General features: G+C 44.8%; 1 protein-coding gene across 1 annotated transcript in view; it reads left to right on the top strand.

Moving 5' to 3' along the window:
• The window catches only part of LOC132865813 (uncharacterized), a 116,311-nt gene that overhangs the window by 5,970 nt on the left and 86,519 nt on the right, over nt 1-23,822 (top strand). The window contains exons 3-8 of the mRNA XM_060898314.1: nt 1,914-1,972; nt 2,580-2,669; nt 2,769-2,915; nt 4,680-5,406; nt 5,652-5,730; nt 5,852-6,875. Of these exons, the coding sequence (XP_060754297.1) occupies nt 2,587-2,669; nt 2,769-2,915; nt 4,680-5,406; nt 5,652-5,730; nt 5,852-6,875 (2,060 nt within the window). The 5' untranslated portion in view covers nt 1,914-1,972; nt 2,580-2,586. The remainder of the gene's footprint in view (nt 1-1,913; nt 1,973-2,579; nt 2,670-2,768; nt 2,916-4,679; nt 5,407-5,651; nt 5,731-5,851; nt 6,876-23,822) is intronic.

Raw genomic sequence — 23,822 nt, 5'->3', positions numbered from 1 at the left:
TCCTGATACATGGCTGTGTTGACTTTGGACTTGATAAAATACAGTGGACCAATACCAGCAGATGACATGGCAGCCCAAATCATCACAGACTGTGGAAACTTCACACTGGGCTTCAAACACCTTGGATTCTGTGCCTCTCCACTCTTCCTCCAGACTCTAGAACCGTGATTTCCAAATTAAATGCAAAATGTACTTTCATCTGAAAAGAGGACTTTGGACCACTGAGCAACAGTCCATTTCTTTCTCTCCTTAGCCCAGATAAGACACTTCTGACATTGTCTCTGGCTCAGGAGTAGCTTGATATTAGGAATGTGAAAGTTGTATCCCCTTTCTTGAAGATGTCTGTTCGTGATGGGTCTTGATACACTGACACCAGCCTCAGTCCACTCCTTGTGAAGCTCTCCCAAGTTCTTGAATCAACTTTTCTTGACAATCCTCTCAAGACTGCGGCCATCCCTGTTGCTTGTGCACCTTTTCCAGCCACCCTTTTCAGCAATGACCTTTTGTGGCTTACCCTCCTTGTGGAGGGCATCAGTCAGTGCGTTTACATGCACATAGAGAGAATCGAATTTCTGCCGTTGCTCGACTGAAATCGAAGTTCAAAATGCCATGTATACACCTTAATTCGGCTGAAATTGAACCGAACTTGATTTCTCGGAATCGAGCTACACGACCTAGATTATGCGATTTCTGCCGAGCTACTTAGTGCATGTATACCCTATCGAGCTAGTAGTCGAGCTACTTACTGCCCCTTCCGGAAGTGACGAGTGACGAGACCACAAGCGGGAAACACAACAGCCTTGGTCGGCATGACAACAGTAATAGCGAGCAGCAGAAGAGGTCAGGAGGAACAAACGAAGAAGAGAAAATGGCGATGTAGAGCTCTCTGAAGTGTGGGTGGAGCACAGAGGACGGCAGGACAAAGCTTCTCGTACTAATAGGCTTTTTATTGTCAGACTTTTCAGTTTAACAGCCTACTTTTATTCTTGAGAAAAACACATGCGCGCGCGCTGTGTTCTAGTCCCGGGATGAGCTCTCCCCTCTGCTCTCCCTCTGCCTCCTTAAATAGGGCGCGGTTACTGGGAAGACACACATAGGTTAATTACCGCCAGGTGTAGTGATTCTGCCACTCACCTTCCCTGGCTCTGCCCTCCTGTCACAGATCGGCACTTGACCACGCCCCCACTGCCACAGGCAAGCAGAAACGTGCACTTCTGGAGCAATGAGGAGACAGAGTTTATGCTCATTCAGCTTAAGGAGTTGAATATATTAAAATTCATGGACGGGAGAAAAACGCGCAATGGAGAACACGGAACTGATAACTTTGTTTACACTCTTGAATAGCTCTTCTTCATGACGACAACCGGAAGTGTACCAACACGATGGGGCGTGTAGCACCACCTGTGGCTCGGGTGCACAATGCACCTCACACAATAGCCCGATTTCATTGTGTGCATGTAGGATTGGATTTCTCTGGCACCCTGCTGGGACCTTCAGCTCGATTACCGACAGCAGCTTGATTTGGATGTGCATGTAAACGTAGTCACTGATCATCTTCTGGACAACAGTCAAGTCAGCAGTCTTCCCCATGATTGTGGTTGTGTGTACTGAACTAGACCGAGAGATACACTGTGTTCATACTGTTTTACTCAAACTCAAAATGAAATATTCTAATATTTTGAGATGGGTTTTTTTATGGTTTTGTACTGTATGCCATACTGATTAAAATTAAAATATAAAAATGCTTGAAACATTTGTTTATGTGTAATGAGTCTATAATATATAACATTTTCACTTTCTTAAATAACTGATGGAAAATATTGAACTTTTTCACAATATTCAAAATTTTTTAGATGCACTAGTATATGAAAATAAAACAATTAAAGTAAAGTCCAAAGTTCACTGATTTGCAGGAGCTAAAGGTGCAGCATCGTGAAAACAGCTCAACCAAGCACGTTCTCTGAAGAGAAAAGTAGGTACATATTTTATATGCAATACAATCATTTGGACTTGTTTATAAATGTTTTAGATAAGTTATGAGTAAACGGTTTCATAAGCCAAAACAAGTTTCAGTAACGGTGATTTCATAATCGCATTCGTATGTTGATAACTGGATTTTTGTTAATACCACTTCTTTTTTGTGTGTAAATGACCCTGAAGTAATTTTATGAATAAATTCATTTGTATGCAGATTGACTTCTTTCTTATGGTAAATAAATCTCTAGTTTAAAGTAAAGTGTATCATTTTAAAAAAAGTGTTCTAATTTCAAGTTTGCATAAAAAAAGAATAGCGGTATTTTTGTTATTATATACCGGTAAATGTATTAATGTGTGCAAATTTTATTAAGTTTGACCTGAATGAATTAGAAGTCTGAATACTAATTTTATTTTAATTTTTATTTACTATTCCATAATTTTCAAGTTACTGGGAAGAGCACAGTGCCTTGCACTGGTATTCAACCTTCTTCAGCTCTCTCCCATCTCATAATCATACAACCTCGGACTCAATGAACTTAACTCAGATTTTTACTATTCAATTTATGAATATGTGTAACATTTGAAAGTCTTTTTCCCCCCAGCGGTGTCATGGATGGGTCTGACTCTGGCATTAATTCAGGGACCTGCTTACATCCCAATACTAGGAAACACAAACAAAGGGATGCACAGAGGTTTGTAAATCTGTGAATGCATTCTTTAGAACTCAGTTGGGTTTATTCTCAGATATCTTCTAACATAAAAGTTTTTCACAACTTTTTTTAATAAAATAGACAGAGTATCGAAAATCAGTCAGGAAAAGGACAATGTGATAAACACATGCAGACACCAGACCGTAACTCATTGGACCCACCACCCAATTTTCAAGGAGATAAAGAAGATGAACCCAGCAGTTTAAAGGAAGACGTCACTTCAGAAAAGTAAGAATAATAAGAATGCTGTGACATCTACTGTGTTGTATATCTAGATAGCCAGAAGCTGACTATTCTGACTGTTTGTTCATTAAATGTATAAAGTATTTACATTTATTGAATTTATTTTTGTACATATAAATTTGTATACTGTCACTTATTGTGTAGCTGCAGTAAATCGTAAGTACTCTTGGACATTTGGTGGCATTAGACAGAATCAGGTTCTTGTCCAAGTGGCAACCTCTCCGTTGTGTACTGAAGTTTTTTGCCTTTTCTACTCTCTAGTCTTGAGTCTAGTTTTCTAAATTCTGTGGTCTTAAAGTGCATATCATGGGTAAATTCAGGAGCAAGATCAATGTAATTCTCCTATTTTATATTAAACTTTGGTCAAATATCTGTAACATTCTGCATTCTCTGCAATTATTTTACCGTGCGCAATACCAGAAAAATTAAGTTGAAATCAAGTGACTTGAGGCGAATTGGTTCGCCTCTGAAAAAACTTGGCATTTGAATTTCCCAGCAAACATTGATTTTCGTGACGTCGCATGCAGGACGCCTCCTTCTGAATCCTACATCAGCGCTGTTTTGTTTATGAGAAAACGACCTGGTGGTTTTCTGCAAATTTCTTCAACATTATCGCGTAACTATTAAAATGATTAACAGATGTATCGTAGGAGGGTGTAGCAACACCAATCTTGATGGGATTAGTACTCATCGTTTTCCAAAAGACCGGACAATGAGAGAGAAATGGGAGCACTTGGTCTACACAGGCTGTGCACTGAAACCGTGCAAAGCTCGCGCAGCCTGCTGGCGCTTCCGCAGGTAACGTCACGAATCTGGCTCCAGACTCCCTTGGGATTTTTCCAGATGCATTTTGTTATTTTATTTTTTTCTGCTGTGGACAGTTGGCCTTGTGGAAAATTACCCTACTGGATGAGTGTGTAAAGGGACATACTTTCATATTTAAAAAGAACGAAATTGGTCCAGAATATGCACTTTAAGCAATGGTGATTCTTGTATATTTGCCTATTGTCTTGCAAAGGTATTCGTCCCCCTTGGTGTTTGTCCTGTTTTGTCATGTTAGATACTGGAGGGTTAGCACCATTTGATTTACACAACATGGCTACCACTTTAAAGGTACTTTTTTGTGACACAAACAATAATTAAGATGAAAAAACAGAAATTTGGAGTGTGAACAGGTATCCCCCCCCAAAAGTCGTCAGACAGGCCAAGACACATGGTCCTGACATTCCAGCTCACAAGTCACAGGGCTGGTAATTTCTTCTTCCTTGTTGTTTGGCTTGGTGTGATGTTGCAGTAAGAAATGAAACAATATTTGATGTGATGACCCTATGTTTAAAAAATAGTAGTCTCAGGTCCAGTGAGTGCAGTTTTATGTGGAAATGAGCTGTAGGGTTTACTGAGCATCTTACAGAACCAGCCACAGTTCTTCTGCACACTTTGACTGTCACACTCGCTTCTTCATTTTGCACCGAAACCCAGCAGCCTTCATTATGTTTTGTGTCTGAAACATGTCTCTTACATTATTCTACTGCTTTCTTTGCTGACATTTTTCTGTCACATTTAACTTTGTTCTGGAAAACTAATGTTTAGAATCTAAAATGTTTTTGTATTGACTCGACAATGTAGAAGTCATAAAATAAAAATCATAAAATTCATTTTAAAAAATAGAGTGCCTAAGACTTTTGCACAGTACTGTGAAAATATGAAACATAAAATAACGTGTTTTAAATCTGATACTGTTTCTAACAGACATCAGAGGAGAAGAAAGAACGAACAAACAGAGGGAGAAGAAAACATCAATGAAAAGTTAAGGGAAACAGCAGAGGAGAACACACGACTTAAAAGACTGTTAAAGGAGATGGATAAAAAGAAAAGTGAAACAGAAGAGGAGAACACACGACTTGAGGGATTGTTAAAGGAGACGGATAAAAAGAAAAGTGAAACAGAAGAGGAGAACACACGACTTAAAAGACTGTTAAAGGAGACGGATAAAAAGAAAAGTGAAACAGAAGAGGAGAACACACGACTTGAGGGATTGTTAAAGGAGATGGATAAAAAGAAAAGTGAAACAGAAGAGGAGAACACACGACTTGAGGGATTGTTAAAGGAGACGGATAAAAAGAAAAGTGAAACAGAAGAGGAGAACACACGACTTGAGGGATTGTTAAAGGAGATGGATAAAAAGAAAAGTGAAACAGAAGAGGAGAACACACGACTTGAGGGATTGTTAAAGGAGACGGATAAAAAGAAAAGTGAAACAGAAGAGGAGAACACACGACTTGAGGGATTGTTAAAGGAGACGGATAAAAAGAAAACTGAAACAGAAGAGGAGAACACACGACTTGAGGGATTGTTAAAGGAGACGGATAAAAAGAAAAGTGAAACAGAAGAGGAGAACACACGACTTGAGGGATTGTTAAAGGAGATGGATAAAAAGAAAACTGAAATAGAAGAGGAGAACACACGATTTAAGAGGGTATTAAAGGTTATCTTACTGCGTTATAATCTAGAATTAAAATATTCACATTGCATTTTGTTTTGCCATTAAATGATAAAGGTGCTCGTTAAATGATATATAATTTCCTCTTAAATAATAACCATCATTACACTGGTTATGAGGTGTGAAGTGGCTTGTTTCTGCTGCATATCTTAATGAACTTGTAGACAAATTAATTTTGTCAATGTATTATTCCCTCAAACACAGTTTTACCTTTTTTGTAGAAAAACAATTATTTATTTGGGCTGATCTTTGTGCTGGTTTTGGTTCTACCGTGTATTGGATTGCACTTAGCTTTCAAAGGTAAACACTGATCAGACTACAGCTACTAAATATCACAATGAATTTGTCACATCAGGAATAATATACACCTTTTCTATTCACAGTATTGTTTGAACCCTACAAGTTATATTTTCTTTTTTAGGGCATGAGATAAACCACCATGAGCTTAGACTGATGTTGGTGGGGAAAACTGGAGCAGGAAAGAGCGCATCAGGAAACACCATCCTTGGTGAAAAGGCCTTTAGAGTCGAAGCGTCTCCTGCATCTGTGACTGCAAGCTGTAAAAAGAAGAACAAAATCCTGGATGGAAGAAACATCACCATAATTGACACTCCTGGAGTCATGGACACATGGTTAATATCGAACAAAACCGCCCACCATGCACATGAATGTATCTCGATGTCTTCTCTTGATCCTCATGTGTTCCTGCTGGTGATCAGACTGGGAAGATTCACGGTGGAGGAGAGCCATGCTGTGAAGTGGATTCAGGAGAACTTTGGAGAAGAAGCTCTGAAGTTCACCATAATTCTATTCACTGGTGGAGATCTGCTGGAAGGGAAAACGGTGGAGAACTTTATCAGAAATAGTTATGATCTCCAGAATCTTGTAGACACCTGTGAAGGTAGATATCATGTTTTTAACAACTATGAACAAAATAACCGCATTCAAGTCAAAGAGTTGTTTGAAAAGATAAATGCAATACTACACAAGAACATGGGTTACTTTTACGTGACAGAGGTTTATCAGAAGGTCCAGAGAAGCACCAGAGAAGAGGATGAGAGGAAGAGAATTATTTTGCAAAAAGAAATCAAAACACTAGAAGAGCAGAAGAGAGCTACAATGGAGAAGCTGATCAGAGAAGAAGAGAAAATTAAATTTGAACGGCTAGCAAATGAGGTGAAAGAGGAGGTCCAGAGTCAGTGTAACAGTAAAGAGACAGAAATCAGGCAGGAAGAGGAATTAAAGAGGAAAAATATGGAAGAAGAGATTAAAGCAGAGGAGAGGAGGAAGGTGAATGAGATGGCATTGAAACTGAGAGATGAGCAACATGAGAACAAAAATCTGAAGAAAGAGGTAGAATATAAATATAGTGAATTTTTCTGGTTCACGGTCTCAATGGGCGTGTTCTTAACATTTATTATTATTGTGGCTTTCTCTAAGAACAGATAATAGTTGAAGTATTGGGAGAATTTCACAAATAACCAGACCAAGGCTTAAAATGGTGTTTGTGGTATCTTTAAAACTAACAGCATTTTGATATTAAGCTCACCCATTTTCCAAGTGCAAGTTGTCTATTTTGTCAAATATGGTCTTAATGAAAATGAGACCATCAATGATGGTGTAGCTCAGTCCAGCCCCTTGAATATTTGACAAGGTAAAAAGCAGCAAATTTAATAATGTTGAATTGTGTCCAAGTCAGCCCTAGATGTCACCATTTGAAGTATCTAATTTCAAAACTTTCCAGGGGAGCATGCCCCCAGACCCCCCTAACAGCTGGCCCTCCAGGCCGGGCCAACTCTTACTGGCTGGGCTCCACTTCAGTAGCACAGCTCTGATATTTTTTCTGGGGAAAGCCCTGGCTATCATTTCCAGGGGTGCCAGTAAGAGTGGCACATGTGTTTTTTGTTGAAAATAATTATTTATTGATGAGGGATGTTTTTTCTAAATAAAATAATTTCAATTAAAGGTTGGATTTTTCTAATTTTTTCAGCGTGAGATGAAGCGACTTCACCGAAAGGTGAATTTTTTTCTAACCCTTTTTACTGATCTTTATCGGGGTGCCAATAATTGTGGAGATATTATTTTTCTGAATCAATTAAAATGTGTATGATTTATAATAATTTTTTGTAATAGTTAAGAATAGTTAGGTTAATTTTATTTTTTAAAATTAATGTTAATGTACACTACCATTCAAAAGTTTGGGGTCACTTTGAAATGTCCTTATTTTTGAAAGAAAAGCACTGTTCTTTTCAATGAAGATCACTTTAAACTAATCAGAAATCCACTCTATACATTGCTAATGTGGTAAATGACTATTCTAGCTGCAAATGTCTGGTTTTTGGTGCAATATCTCCATAGGTGTATAGAGGCCCATTTCCAGCAACTATCACTCCAGTGTTCTAATGGTACAATGTGTTTGCTCATTGCCTCAGAAGGCTAATGGATGATTAGAAAACCCTTGTACAATCATGTTAGCACAGCTGAAAACAGTTGAGCTCTTTAGAGAAGCTATAAAACTGACCTTCCTTTGAGCAGATTGAGTTTCTGGAGCATCACATTTGTGGGGTCGATTAAATGCTCAAAATGGGCAGAAAAATGTCTTGACTATATTTTCTATTCATTTTACAACTTATGGTGGTAAATAAAAGTGTGACTTTTCATGGAAAACACAAAATTGTCTGGGTGACCCCAAACTTTTGAACGGTAGCGTATTTGAAATTATTTTACTGATTAAAATGAAGTCTTTGAATGAATCAACTGTCTGAACCACTGTTACTTTGTTCAATAAAGTTGTGACCTGACAATCTTTATGATCTAAAGTCAATTTCATTTCATTTTACAGTCCTTTGACACACAACCACAATTTCTGACATTTTCATTAAAGGTGCAGTATATGACAAAAAATTTCTAAAATCATCTCTAATCACTAAAAGTGAGCAAGATAAAGATGATACAATACAAATCAACTGATGTAGGTCACACGTTCAACCCAATTTTTAAAAAGTTTAAATCAATTTCAATTAAGATCTTAGAAAAAGTTGCTCTAGCCATCAAATTGTTAGAAAAAAAAAAAAGCAACAACTTCATATTTGGCCCAGTGGCCCAGGAGGTAGCGTTGTCAGCATCCAAAACCATCCAGCAGATGGAATAGATAAGATAAATTGCTTAATTGATAAATTGGTGGTGTAGTGGCTAGCACTGTCGCCTCACAGCATGAAGGTCCTGGGTTTGAGCCCAGCAACCGGCGAGGGCCTTTCTGTGTGGAGTTTGCATGTTCTCCCTGTGTCTGTGTGGGTTTCTTCCGGGTGCTCCGGTTTCCCCCACAGTCCAAAGACATGCAGGTTAGGATAATTGGTGGCTCTAAATTGACCGTAGGTGTGAATGTGAGTGTGAATGGTTGTTTGTCTCTGTGTCAGCTCTGCGATGACCTGGCGACTCTCACCCATAGTCAGCTGGGACCCTGGAGAACAGGATAAACGGCTACAGATGATGGATGGATGGAAGTAAATGAGTGTGTGAATTCCCACCTCACACCCACTGTTTGCCAGATAAGCTCCAAGAAATTATAAAAGAGAAGAGGCTAGCAAAGAAGAATTGGGACGATCAGAGAGATGAGGAAAGCAGGCGGTTATACAGAGAGACGAGACAGAAGGCAAAAAGAGCGGTAGCAAAGGCGAAAGCAGATGCATACCAGAAGTTGTAAGAAAGACTGGAGACCAAAGAAGGAGAGAAAGACCTGTACAGACTAGCTAGGCAGAGAAACAGGGAAGTGAGGGATGTACAGCAGGTAAGAGTGATGAAAGATGGAAATGTGCTGACAAACAAAGAGTGTATTAAGAAGGTGGAAAGAGTACTTTGAGGATTTATTAAATGAGGAGAATCCAAGAGAGAAAAGGTCAGATTCATTGGAGACAGCAAATCAGGAAGCAGAGTTGGTTAGTAAGGATGAGGTGGGGGCAGCCATGAAAAGAATGAAGACTGGGAAAGCAGTCGGACCAGATGGTATCCCGACTGATGCTTGGAGATGTTTGGGTGAGACGACTGTGGAGTTCCTAACGAGATTGTTGAATAAGATCCTAGAGAATGAGAAAATGCCAAATGAATGGAGAGTGTGCTTGTCCCAATATACAAGAATAAGGGAGATGTACAGTGGGGCAAAAAAGTATTTAGTCAGCCACCAATTGTGCAAGTTCTCCCACTTAAAAAGATGAGAGAGGCCTGTAATTTTCATCATAGGTACACTTCAACTATGAGAGACAGAATGGGGGGAAAGAATCCAGGAAATCACACTGTAGGATTTTTAATGAATTAATTGGTAAATTCCTTGGTAAAATAAGTATTTGGTCACCTACAAACAAGCAAGATTTCTGGCTCTCACAGACCTGTAACAACTTCTTTAAGAGGCTCCTCTGTCCTCCACTCGTTAACTGTATTAATGGCACCTGTTTGCACTCATTATCAGTATAAAAGACACCTGTCCACAACCTCAAACAGTCACACTCCAAACTCCACTATGGGTAAGACCAAAGAGCTGTCAAAGGACACCAGAAACAAAATTGTAGACCTGCACCAGGCTGGGAAGATTGAATCTGCAATAGGTAAGCAGCTTGGTGTGAAGAAATCAACTGTGGGAGCAATTATTAGAAAATGAAAGACATACAAGACCACTGATAATCTCCCTCGATCTGGGGTTCCATGCAAGATCTCACCCCATGGGGTCAAAATGATCACAAGAACGGTGAGCAAAAATCCCAGAACCACACGGGGGGACCTAGTGAATGACCTGCAGAGAGCTGGGACCAAAGTAACAAAGGCTACCATCAGTAACACACTACACCGCCAGGGACTCAAATCCTGCAGTGCCAGACATGTCCCCCTGCTTAAGCCAGTACATGTCCAGGCCCATCTGAAGTTTGCTAGAGAGCATTTGGATGATCCAGAAGAGGATTGGGAGAATGTCATATGGTCAGATGAAACCAAAACAACTTTTTGGTAAAAACTCAGCTTGTCGTGTTTGGAGGAGATAGAATGCTGAATTGCATCCAAAGAACACCATACCTACTGTGAAGCATGGGGGTGGAAACATCATGCTTTGGGGCTGTTTTTCTGCAAAGGGACCAGGACGACTGATCTGTGTAAAGGAAAGAATGAATGGGGCCATGTATCATGAGATTTTGAGTGAAAACCTCCTTCCGTCAGCAAGAGCATTGAAGATGAAATGTGGCTGGGTCTTTCAGCATGACAATGATCCCAAACACACCACCCAGGCAACAAAGGAGTGGCTTCGTAAGAAGCATTTCAAGGTCCTGGAGTGGCCTAGTGTTAGGGTTTTGCTGGGATTCGAACCTGGTTCGTTGGTGTGATAATCCAGCAAACCCCCACTAGGCCACCAGGGGGATGACTCAAGTGCAGAGGCGTGAGGCGGAAGTAGAAAAGTATCAAAAAGTTTACAATATTTACAGTCCAAACAAAAATATAATCCAAAAAACGCTCAGAAGATGAAGGGAAAAATAAAATATCCAAAAGGTCAAAGTTAAATACAAAAGCAAAAAACTAGAAAAGAAAAGGCAAAATACCAATGCTCAGAAGATCAAAAAACAGTAAACACAAAGTCCAAAAAGAAAAGCAAAGTGCAAAACCAAAGAGACAACGGCAAGGAACAGAGGTAACTGGAACTAAACATAACAGCACAAAGACTCCGTGACAAGAGGACTGAACTCAGGGGTATAAATACACAAACTAAAATAGGCCACAGGTGAGGCTAATGAGGACTAGGCGGGGCACAAGACACATGGAAAACAACAAACATAAAACACAGAAACAGTGGCGGCCTCTAGAGGCCAAAACAAACATGACAAGAAAATGAAATAACAGCGGCCTCTAGAGGCCAAAACAGTCCCAGTCCTAACACCGAGCCAGTCTCCAGATCTCAACCCCACAGAAAATCTTTGGAGGGAGTTGAAAGTCCGTGTTGCCCAGCGACAGCCCCAAAACGTCACTGCTCTAGAGGAGATCTGCATGGAGGAATGGGCCAAAATACAAGCAACAGTGTGTGAAAACCTTGTGAAGACTTACAGAAAACGTTTGACCTCTGTCATTGCCAACAAAGGGTATATAACAAAGGATTGAGATGAACTTTTGTTATTGACCAAATACTTATTTTCCACCATAATTTGCAAATAAATTCTTTAAAAATCAGACAATGTGATTTTCTAGATTTTTTTTCTCATTTTGTCTCTCATAGTCAAGGTATACCTATGATGAAAATTACAGGCCTCTCTCATCTTTTTAAGTGGGAGAACTTGCACAATTGGTGACTGACTAAATACTTTTTTGCCCCACTGTATAGATCTGCAGTAATTACAAAGGGATAAAATTGATGAGCCACACCATGAAGCTATGGGAAAAGGGTATTGGAGGCGAGAGTGAGAAGAGAGGTAGCAATCTGTGAACAGCAGTATGGGTTTATGCCAAGGACGAGCACATCAGATGCAATTTGTGCTTTAAGAATGCTAGAGGAGAAGTACGGGGAAGGCCAGAGAAAGCTACATTGTATGTTTGTAGAACTGGAGAACGCATGTACTTTTATCGAAAGTTGAGAAGTTTTAGTGTAGCTACCTCTTTTATGAAGATGTTTTATTGTTGTTATATTGAGTCTGTTTTAACCTTTTCTTTTATTTGCTGGTTTGGGTCCTGTGAAGGAAATTTAGTGAATGAACATTCCTATTCTCTGTGTTTCTGTGTCTTGAGCTCAAGTGGCCTAGTGTACTGAGAAAAGTTGTTTTTCCACATGCTGTAATCGCCTTTCTGTGGCCTTGGCTGGTGATAAGCAGGGTGTCTGAGTTCTCCCTAACCATGCATATGCCTGCACATCCCAGAGCATGCCAGGTGCACGCTTTAACAAAGCTTCATAGAAAATCTTGAGTTAATCATGTGACGATGCGAGCAGTAAGCGAATGCCTTTAGAGTACAATAGATAAGTCACTACGATACAACTCAGACTGCGCGTACTCTCAGCATCACTGAAGTGGTGTCTTCTTCTCTTGTTCTTCTTTTTCCTTTCCTATTTTATATATCTGTTTTATATGATCTACTATAATAAATAACTGAAAAGACAACTGCTAAGCATTCTGAAGTGTTTATTAGAAGTTTCCATTACAATTTGGCATCCCTGGGTGGGCCCTACGCATCTGATCCATGGATGACAGGACACTCCCAAGGCTACGGTGCGGAGCTGAGAACTCGGACGAGAGACCAGACCATCAGGGCTCACTGAACCAGTAAGTGATAACTTTGCATTCTTGTGTAAAGAAATTAGTGGAAACAGTATTTAAAGACTGATATAAGAGATGGACAGAGATTGTCCCAGTCAAGGAAAACTGATATACAGTAAGAGATAGACAGAAGTTTGTCCGAGCCCAGGAGGACTGCTAAGCTGTGGTACCATCAATATGTTTGCTGAAACGGATAAAACACAATTTTGAGACAATAAACTATGAGTAGTTTATTGGGTTGTGTAAGAGAAAATCTGCCTAAGTGACGACTGGGTAATGGCTCACCTACTTGAGAGAGGGAAGTACGGGTGCGTGTTTCAATGGATTCACGTTCAACGATTCGTAACTGGGAAAGAATTGAATCTTGCTCCCTTTGTTCTATGTGAACAACTGGCCCATCATAGGAACAGGATAGAGAGGTTCGATCACAAAGTCGCCAAGACACACCGGTGTGCAAGCAAAATATTGATGAATTAACAGAGTACTGTCCTCCTCCAAATTCTGAAACAGAGAAATAGATTTTGTACACATGCATGAGTTGTCTTTGAGGTTGTTGTGCTAAATGATACCTACTTTAGTTGAAAGCAAATGTCAGATAAATTGTTTACTAATAAGGACATACCTAAAGGATTATTGTGTCGCATTTTTGGACATAGTCCAACTTGTTCTTCTTGTGATCCTGATAAAAACTCAGCCATTGTTGTCATAACCTATTGATATAACAGTGTACAATGGGGAACAGAAACGGTAAGTTAGAGAAAGAAAAGAAAAAAGCAAGTAAGCCTGAGGCTACATGTGCTATAATAAGAATTGGCTGTTCCTATGACAGCCCAAACATCTAGTTTATGAAAACCTTGTATGGCGAGGATTGCTTAGCACAGTTTGATATATGGGTGTGGCAGTGGGGGCGTGGTCAAGCGCCGGTCTGTGACAGGAGGGCGGAGTCAGGGAAGGTAAGTGGCAGAATCACTACACCTGAGAGTAATTAACCTGTTTGTGTGTCTTCCCAGTGACTGCGCCCTATATAAGGAGGGAGAGCAGAGAGCAAGGGAGCTCTCCCTGGAACCAGACGCAGAGTGTGTGTGTGTCTGTAAAAGTGAATCATACAGTTGTTAGACTGAAAAGTGTGACAATAAAGTGGATTGTCAGCCTGAGCTCTGTCCTGCCATCTTCTGTGCTCTGCCCATACATAAGAACTGCTACAGTGGTGCCGAAACCCGGGATCTGGAGCACAGAACGCCGAACCGCCCCATGGAGTCTTCCCCGTTTGCCGACCTGGTCCATGCCCTCGCCACGGCCCAGCAAAGCCAGCACCAGGCGCTCGTCACGCTCTGTAAGGAGCAGGAGCAGCGCTTCGAGGCCCTGGTGTTGGCCCAGCAAGAGGACCGACAGGCATTCCGGCAACTCCTCACGTCAGCGGGGACAATCGACGCTTCCATTGCGGGCCCGTCCCCCCTCACCCTGACAAAGATGGGTCCGCAGGATGACCCCGAGGCTTTCATCACGCTCTTTGAGCAAGTCGCGGAGACCTCGGGGTGGCCGATGGATCAGCGCGCGGCGCGCCTCCTCCCCCTGCTAATGGGGGAGGCGCAGTTGGCCGCGCTACAGCTCCCCGCCAACCGCCGGCTGGCCTATGCGGACCTTCACTGGGCCATCCTCCAGCACGTGGGGCGCACCCCCGAACAACAGCGCCAGCGCTTCCGCGCTCTGCGCTTGGAGGAAGTCGGCCGCCCATTCACGTTTGGCCAACAACTCCGGGACGCCTGCTGGCGGTGGCTGAGGGCCAACAACCGCGACGCCGAGGAGATCGTCGATCAGGTGGTGCTGGAGCAGTTCATCGTGCGCTTGCCCACAGGAACCGCGGAGTGGGTCCAGTGCCACCGCCCAGCGTCGCTGGATCAGGCCATCGAGCTGGCAGAGGACCATTTGGTGGCTGTTCCGGCGGCAGGACAGCAGACAGCCTCTTCTCTTCTCTCCTCTTCTCTCTCTCTCTCTCCCCTTCCTTCTGTGTCCCGTCCTCGCCCCATTCCCCCACCGCGGAGGCAGGGGCCGGCACCACCCCAGCCGGCCCGCCGCACCCGCGGTGCCCTCCCGTTCCACCCTTCTGTGTCTGTCTCCCCGCCCCCCCAGGTGAGTGAGCCCCAGAAAACCGGTGCAGAGAGGAAGCCCGGGCCGGTTTGCTGGCGCGGTGGGGAACCGGGCCACTTCCAACAGCAGTGCACGGCAATGGAGGTGGGCACGGTGGTTCGGATCCCCGACGTGCCAGAAGCCGCCCTCGATCGGGCCGGAGCGTATCACATACCGGTGAGTATCCAAGGGGATACATATCAGGCGTTGGTGGATTCTGGTTGTAATCAAACCTCAATTCACCAAAGCCTGGTTCAAAACGAGGCATTGGGGGGAGCACAGGGGGTGCAGGTGTTGTGTGTGCATGGGGATGTTCACAGATACCCTTTGGTGTCAGTCCACATTTTTTTCCAAGGGGAAAATTTATAGTGAAGGCGGCGGTTAATCCTCGCCTTACCCACTCTTTGATTTTGGGGACTGATTGGCCAGGATTTCGGGGTTTGTTGTCGCGCTTAGTAGAGAGTGGGTCCTGCCATTTAGCCGGGGGAGGTCCCGGTGTCGCTTTGGCAGGAGCAGCTGTCACAGAGCCGTCTACGTCATCTCCGCGTCAGAGTAAGGAGCCGCCGGCCCCTCCTCTCTCTCTCGGGGAATTCCTCGCGGATTTTCCGTTAGCAGAGGAGGAAAGAGTACTAAAATATTATACTCAAGTACAAGTACTGTTACTCTGATGAAATTTTACTTAAGTACAAGTAAAGTTACCAGACAAAAAATCTACTCAAGTAAAAGTAAAAAGTAGATCATTTAAAATGTACTTTGAGTAAAAGTAAAACGTTACTTTTAACAATGGGTGTTTTCTGCCTCCATTGTGTTGTGCAAAAATGAAAAAGAAGAGGAAACAAGGATATATGTACATCTCAACCCAGATGTTTTATTTAAAGGAAGTGTATCAAATTGAATGCTTAGGATAATGCTGCATTAAAACTGAGACAAACAAAAAAGGTCAATACACACAGTCATGTTGTTTACATCGCCCTGACCACACACAAAGCATTGTACACGAAATATGAAAGTGAAATGTTGCACCGAAATCTCGTAGCTTGCCTGTGTGCACTGTGTGTTATTGAACAATTCAATTCAAACATTATTTGTTTTGCTTAGTATTCCGTTCTGGCCTGTTGGATGTAGAATGGTAGGAGGACTGATCACGTCAGGTTGGCGAGATAACTTGCTTGCATGATTAGCCAACTGAATAACAGACTAGTTACCGTTATGTTACAGTACCAACAGGTTGCTACTTCAACATTAGCAATGCCATCCACTATTTTTGGAATATAACCAGCCTATTGTCGGTTTTACTATGGAAAGGAAACATTATGATCAGGGGCGCAGATACGTTTTTTGAACTGGGGGGGACAAAAAACTGGGGGGGACAAAAAACTGGGGGGGACAAAGCTGCCAGCAAACCAACCCCAATCCCGATATGCCTGTCAAACTTGTTGTGGGTAACCATAGCAACCAAGCTCGAGCTCGCAACCTGTGCAGTCTGCGCAGCTCAACCAACCGAATATCAGTCTTTGTTTTGTTTTATGTGAGTTGTTGCAACTATGTATACACTGCTGTGCACCTCAATAAACCGAATGGTAATTAGTCTTTTGATTTTTCTGTGAGGTTTGCCTTATGCAAAGAAAGACAGCATAGATGTTTTTTCCTCCCTATAAGTGGGGGGGGACCGAACGAGGTGAATTTAAATCTGGGTGGGACGAATCCCACCCGTCCCACCCTCTCTCTGCGCCCGTGATTATGATGCCAATGACAATACTTACCTCAACATGCTTGCGCAGATTAGACGTCGAATTTTTGTATGCCGCAATGGTTGTCTTCTTGGGCACACATAATCTGCATTGCATAATGAAACTGTCACCCCTTTTCTCTACGAAGCTGAAATGATCACGTATGTAGGGCCAGGGGTGCACTTCATTACTGGAAGAAATTGCGTTTTCTGCAGGGTCGTCCACCACAGGTTCCTCGGTCTCCTCCATGTCCGCAGGGGCACTTTATCAACACCCGTGGCCCAGGGGCTAGGCCCCTCATAGGCTACCTGTCAACCCTACCCTTACCGTTGGCCAGGAAAACACTCTTATTTTATTTGCAATATGTGTCAAGCATTTACAGTGTAAGCGTGTAATTAGCCTAGAAGCCTACGATAGGTTACGTTTGGCTCAGCGTAGCTGCGCAAGGCCCACGCTCACATCGCTCAACACATCCGACCACAGAGGGAGAGAAGAACGCGCGCATTATCATTACACAGCCGGTTCTGATTATTACCACGGACAGGACAGTGATACTGCGTAACTTTCATGCAGGGGCATGGCCAGAGATAACCACACAAGCGCGCGTGTGTTAGGGTTTTGCTGGGATTCGAACCTGGTTCGTTGGTGTGATAATCCAGCAAACCCCCACTAGGCCACCAGGGGGATGACTCAAATGCAGAGGCATGAGGCGGAAGTAGAAAAAGAATCAAAAGGTTTATTTAAACTATATACACTATATACAGGGCAAAACAAAAGACAAAAAAAAAACCAAAGAGTATAATCCAAAAGAAAAGCAAAGTGCAAAAATACAAAAGCTAAGAAGATCAAAAAACACAGTACAAAGGAAACTGGAGATAAACATAACAGCACAAAGACTCCGTGACAAGAGGACTGAACTCAGGGGTATAAATAGACAAACTAATTAAGGACACAGGTGAAGATAATTAGGCAATTAACACAAACACAAGACACAGGAACAGTGGCGGCCTCTAGAGGCCAAAATAAACACGACATGAAAAGGAAATAACAGCGGCCTCTAGAGGCCAAAACAGTCCTAGTCCTAACAGGACCCCCCCCTCTAGGAGCGTCTCCTGACGTTCCCAGGGCGATCCGGATGGGCCGAATGGAAGTCCCGACATAGTTCTTTATCAAGGACATCCCGAGCAGGAACCCAGCAGCGCTCCTCAGGACCATAGCCCTCCCAGTCCACCAGGTATTGCAACCCGCCGCGGACCCGGCGGGAGTCAAGCAGGCGATTCACAGTGAACACAGTCTGCCCCTGGAAGATGTGGGGGGGTGGGGGGTTCCTAGGGGCAGGGGCATACGTAGACGTCAGTACGGGCCGTAACAGGGAAACATGGAAAGTGGGGTTGATCCTCAGAGTCCGGGGCAACTGGAGCCGGTAGGAGACAGGGTTCACCCTGCGCACCACCTTGAAGGGGCCAATGTAGCGAGGAGCAAGCTTGCGGTTCTCCACCCGCAGTGGAAGGTCCTTAGTGGACAGCCAAACACGCTGCCCAGGGCGGAAAGCGTGTGCAGGTCTTCTATGGCGGTTGGCCTGAGTCTGGTTGGTTCTGGAGGTCTGTATGAGGGTCTTCCTGACCTTGCTCCAGGTCTTGCGACACCGTCTCACATATTGGTTGACCGAGGGCACCCCCGCGTCCTCCTCCTGGTCCGGGAACAGAGGTGGCTGGAACCCGAATTGGCACTGGAATGGCGACAGCTTGGTGGCCGATGACTGCAGGGTGTTGTGGGCGTACTCCGCCCATGGCAGCCAGGTGCTCCACGATGTCGGGTTATCCATAGCCAGGCCTCGCAGGGTGGTTTCCAGGTCCTGGTTGAGCCTCTCCGTCTGACCATTGGACTGTGGGTGAAACCCAGAGGAGAGGCTGGCAGTGGCTCCGATGACCTTGCAGAACCCGTGCCACACTCGGGAGGAGAACTGGGGCCCTCGGTCTGAGACGATGTCCTGTGGAAGACCAAAGACTCGGAAGACATGATTAAACAAAAGTTTCGCAGTTTCAAGAGCAGAGGGGAGTTTGCACAGTGGTATGAAGCGGCAGGCCTTGGAGAATCTGTCAACTAAGACCAAAATGACCGTGTTACCTTGTGACTCAGGGAGACCCGTGATAAAGTCGACTGCCACGTGGGACCAGGGACGCCGGGGAATGGTCAGAGGATGCAGGAGACCCTGGGGACGCTGTCGTGGGTTCTTGGTTCTGGTGCAAACCTCACAGGACAGGACAAATGACCTTACTTCCTTCTCCATGTTAGGCCACCAGAAGCGTCTTTTCAGGAAGTCCAGGGTCCTCCGAGCTCCCGGGTGGGCGGTGAGAGGGGAAGAGTGACCCCACTGGAGAACCTTGGCCCGGGCTTGATGTGGGACGTACAAGAGGCCTGGTGGCCCCGTCCCAGGACCGGGGTCCTGGCGTTGGGCTCGTCGGACAGCCTCCTCAATACCCCAGCGGACAGGGGCCACAATCCGGGACACAGGGATAATAGGCCCGACTTCATTCTCCCTGTTAGTGGCAGAGAACAGTCTGGACAGTGCGTCAGGTTTGGTGTTCTTGGAGCCGGGGCGGTATGAGAGGGTGAAGTCAAACCGACTGAAAAACAGGGCCCACCTAGCCTGTCGAGGGTTCAGTCTCTTGGCTTGCTGGAGGTACTCCAGGTTCTTGTGGTCAGTCCAAACCAGGAATGGATGTTGTGCTCCCTCCAGCCAGTGCCTCCACTCCTCAAGGGCCAGTTTGACCGCTAGCAGTTCTCGATCCCCCACATCGTACCGGGACTCAGCAGGACTCAGGCGGTGGGAGAAGTAAGCGCAGGGGTGCAGCTTTCCTTCCGAACGTTGAGAGAGCACCGCGCCGACACCACTGTCCGAGGCGTCCACCTCCACGATGAATGGTTGGGAGGTGTCCGGGAGAACCAGAATGGGTGCCGTGCAGAAGCGGTCCTTGAGGTCTTTGAACGCCTTTTCTGCCTGAGGAGACCAGCCATAAGATCCACCTGTCCCTTTGGTGAGGTCTGACATGGGTGCTGCCACAGAACTGAAGTTCCTGATGAACTTGCGGTAGAAGTTAGCGAATCCTAAGAACCGCTGAACCTCCTTAACAGAATTGGGAGTAGGCCAATCCCGGACGGCCAGGGTCTTGGCAGGGTCCATTTGGAGTTGGCCTGTCCGTACAATAAATCCCAGAAAGGAGACCTCGGGAACATGAAATTCGCATTTCTGGGCCTTGGCGAACAGATTGTTCTGTAGCAGCCTCTGGAGAACCTGGCGGACATGGTGGCGGTGCTCCTGCACGGTCTTGGAAAAGATAAGGATGTCGTCGAGGTAGACAAAAACGTATAGGTTAATCATGTCCCTTAAGACGTCGTTGATTAGGGCCTGAAAAACAGCTGGTGCGTTGGTGAGTCCGAAGGGCATCACCTGGTATTCGTAGTGCCCAGACGGGGTGTTAAAGGCAGTCTTCCACTCGTCTCCCTGTCGGATACGGATGAGGTGGTATGCGTTCCGTAGGTCCAACTTGGTGAAGACGGTGGCGCCTTGGAGCAGGTCGAAAGCTGTGGACATCAGCGGAAGGGGATATCGGTTGCGCACAGTGATCTTATTCAGGCCCCTGTAATCAATACATGGTCGGAGCCCCCCATCCTTCTTGCCGACAAAGAAGAAGCCGGCTCCAGCAGGTGAAGTGGAGGGTCGAATAAACCCAGAGACCAGGGCATCTTTGAGGTATTCCTCCATGGCCTTGCGTTCTGGCTGAGAGAGTGAAAACAGTCTGCCACGAGGAGGGGTAGTCCCAGGGAGCAAGTCGATGGCACAGTCGTAGGCCCGGTGCGGAGGAAGAACGGCGGCCCTGCTCTTGCTGAATACCTCCTTGAGATCCCAGTACTCTGTGGGAACTTGAGATAACTCGGTGAGATCAGGGGGCTCGGCAGGAGACACAGGAGAGCTAGAGAGCAGACAAGAGGCATGGCATGCAGGGCCCCATTCCACAACCTGGCTTGTTACCCAGTCTATGCGAGGGTTGTGGCGAGTAAGCCAAGGAAGGCCTAGAATAACTGGGAACTCAGGTGAAGGAATCAGGTGCAGGGATATTTCTTCCTTGTGACCTTGAGACTGGAGGAAAACTGGAGAAGTAACTTGGGTGACTCTTCCATCACCTAACGCTTGGCCATCGAGGGCAGACACAGACAGTGGGACTTCAAGAGGTGCAGTCGGAATATTGATGCTTTGGGCGAAGTGAATATCCATAAAGTTCCCAGCCGCCCCTGAGTCTATCAAAGCTTGACAAGAGTGGACAGACTCACCCCAGGAGATGGAGACCGGGATGTAGATTCCTTGGCCAGGGAGTCCGGGAGAGAGGGTAGGCCCCGTCACAACCCTCCCTCGGCTGGACGGGGCGGTCCTTTTCCCAAGAGTTCGGGACATGATGCTCGGAAGTGACCAGGCTTGCCACAGTAGATGCAGCACTTGTCCCTCCTTCTGCGCTCCCTCTCAGATGCGGAGAGGCGAGTACGACCCACTTGCATGGGTTCTGGACAGTCACTGAAGGAGGTAGACGGTCTCCAGGTAGAGGTAGGGAGGCTGGGGGGGCTCAAGGCTTGGTGGCGTTCTCTCATCCTGTTGTCCAGACGAATAGCATGTGAGATGAGGGTTTCGAGGTCACTTGGGCATCCAATAGAGGCCAGACCGTCCTTGATGGGGTCAGACAGACCATGGTGGAAGGCTGACACCAGGGCAGTCTCGTTCCATCCACTTACTGCTGCGAGTGTTCGGAACGAGATGGCGTAATCTGCGACGCTTCCTCCTTGCCGGATGGACATGAGCTTTCGGGCTGCGTCGGTACTGATGTCTGCCTGATCGAAGACCCGAAGCATCTCTTCAGAAAACAGCTGGAAATCAAAGCACTCAGGTCCCTGTCTTTGCCAGATAGCAGTAGCCCAGGCTCGCGCCTTACCAGCTAATAAGGTGATCACAAAGGCAATCTTGCGGCGATCCGTAGTGTAGGTGGTAGGCTGAAGCTCAAAGGTGAGTTGACACTGGGTAAGGAACTCTCGGCACTCACTGTGCTTGCCGTCATACCTCTGTGGTGCAGGAAGGCTGGGTTCGCGAGGTGAAGAAGGCAGCATTGCAGGAGGCACTGGAGCAGGAGTGGGAGCTGGATCAGGAGCAGGAACTGGATCAGGAGATGCAGGCAGAGATGTCAGCTGTGCCAGGGTTTTCCCAATTTGCTGAAGCAGTTCCTCGTGGCGAGCGAGGGCCTCACGTTGGCTGGTGAGCGTACGTCCATGAGCGTCCATGGTCGCTCCGAAGCGTGTCAAAGCTGCCATAATTCCCTGAAGGTTGGCCGGGTAGACAGTTGAAGCAGCCTCTGCTGAGTCGGTCATGACGGAGTCTTTCTGTTAGGGTTTTGCTGGGATTCGAACCTGGTTCGTTGGTGTGATAATCCAGCAAACCCCCACTAGGCCACCAGGGGGATGACTCAAATGCAGAGGCGTGAGGCGGAAGTAGAAAAAGAATCAAAAGGTTTATTTAAACTATATACACTATATACAGGGCAAAACAAAAGACAAAAAAAAAACCAAAGAGTATAATCCAAAAGAAAAGCAAAGTGCAAAAATACAAAAGCTAAGAAGATCAAAAAACACAGTACAAAGGAAACTGGAGATAAACATAACAGCACAAAGACTCCGTGACAAGAGGACTGAACTCAGGGGTATAAATAGACAAACTAATTAAGGACACAGGTGAAGATAATTAGGCAATTAACACAAACACAAGACACAGGAACAGTGGCGGCCTCTAGAGGCCAAAATAAACACGACATGAAAAGGAAATAACAGCGGCCTCTAGAGGCCAAAACAGTCCTAGTCCTAACAGCGTGCACTAATGTAGAGCTATGTGTTGTAAACATAAAACACACATACCTACAGACAAGTCCTTTTAAAAAATAAAATACATAAAAATAGCTCGGCGGCATGAAAACAAACATTCACTGCAAGACAAAGTGCCCTAGAATCGCCATCAGTTTTTAATATCTATATGGACTTTGTTGTCAGGATTGCACAGCATGAGATATCAAAACTGTACCCAGATACAGGCTTCAAGTTCAGATATTGCATTCCAAATGAGGTATCCACAAGAGAAATGCGTACGAAAGCACGAGCATCAGGAGAGGGTTGCATAACAGAGATTCTATACGCAGATGATCAGGCCATACTCGCTGGATCCATCGAGGAGCTTCAGAATATTCTTCAGTTGTATGATAAGACCTACACCCACTTTGGTTTACAAATATCATATGTCAAAACAGAAACAATGGCTTTTAACGTCAATGAGGATATCAAATGTAAACCAAGTATCATTTCCCTTGGCGGCACTAATATTAAAAACGTCCGCACCTTTAAATATCTTGGTTATAATGTCAGCAACTGTGATGAATCCTCACACTTCCTGCATGCTAGGATAAGTGCTGCATTCATGAAATGGAATGAACTGAAACACGTTCTAACCGACCACCGAATACTACTAAAAACCTGTATAAAGTTCCTAGTGGCATACGTTCGATCTCGTCTCCTGTACAGAACACAGGCATAGCAACTATCATCCAGTGAAATTCACAAAATTGAGGTAGTGTGGCACGGCTTCCTAAGGAAAATGATTAAAGGTGGATATAAACGAAAGAATGCCCCTGACCAAAAGAACACTACAAATGAAGATATAGACTGGAGCTACAAGATGTCCAATGCTGACCTCCGGAAACTGACAGGAAGCCAGGATATAAAACTATCCTGCTACGTACAACAACTAAAATATATTGCTCACGTTTGCCAGATGGGCAATAACCAAGTGCAAAAGCAGCTCCTGTTTGACAAAAATGGTTACAAATGGAAAAAATGGGAAAATCTGCTGGGCATAGACACCCAACAGATTAGACGTATGATGATGGACAAATCAAACTTTGAGCAACTGCTGCAACTGCTACAGCAGAAGCACCCCTAGAGAGTTTAACTTTTGACAGGGGAACATGATGATGATGAAGGTACTTGGCTCGGCGGCCACATGAAACGTAAACACCATGGACAGCGGCCAAACTCATAACTCTACAGACTGAAATACACGAAACCAAGTCCTACTAGGGTCTATTTTACCGATCTATGTTCAAGCATCATGCAAGTCTTCCTTCTCCTTGAATAAGACCGTGCATTCAACTGCCTTTTTGACATGACTGCATAG

This window comes from Neoarius graeffei, chromosome 18 (genome assembly GCF_027579695.1).
Source record: "Neoarius graeffei isolate fNeoGra1 chromosome 18, fNeoGra1.pri, whole genome shotgun sequence".
In the NCBI taxonomy this organism is placed as follows: domain Eukaryota; kingdom Metazoa; phylum Chordata; class Actinopteri; order Siluriformes; family Ariidae; genus Neoarius; species Neoarius graeffei.
The sequence above is the reverse complement of the archived record's forward strand: the minus strand, read 5'-3'. Positions and strand labels throughout refer to the sequence as shown.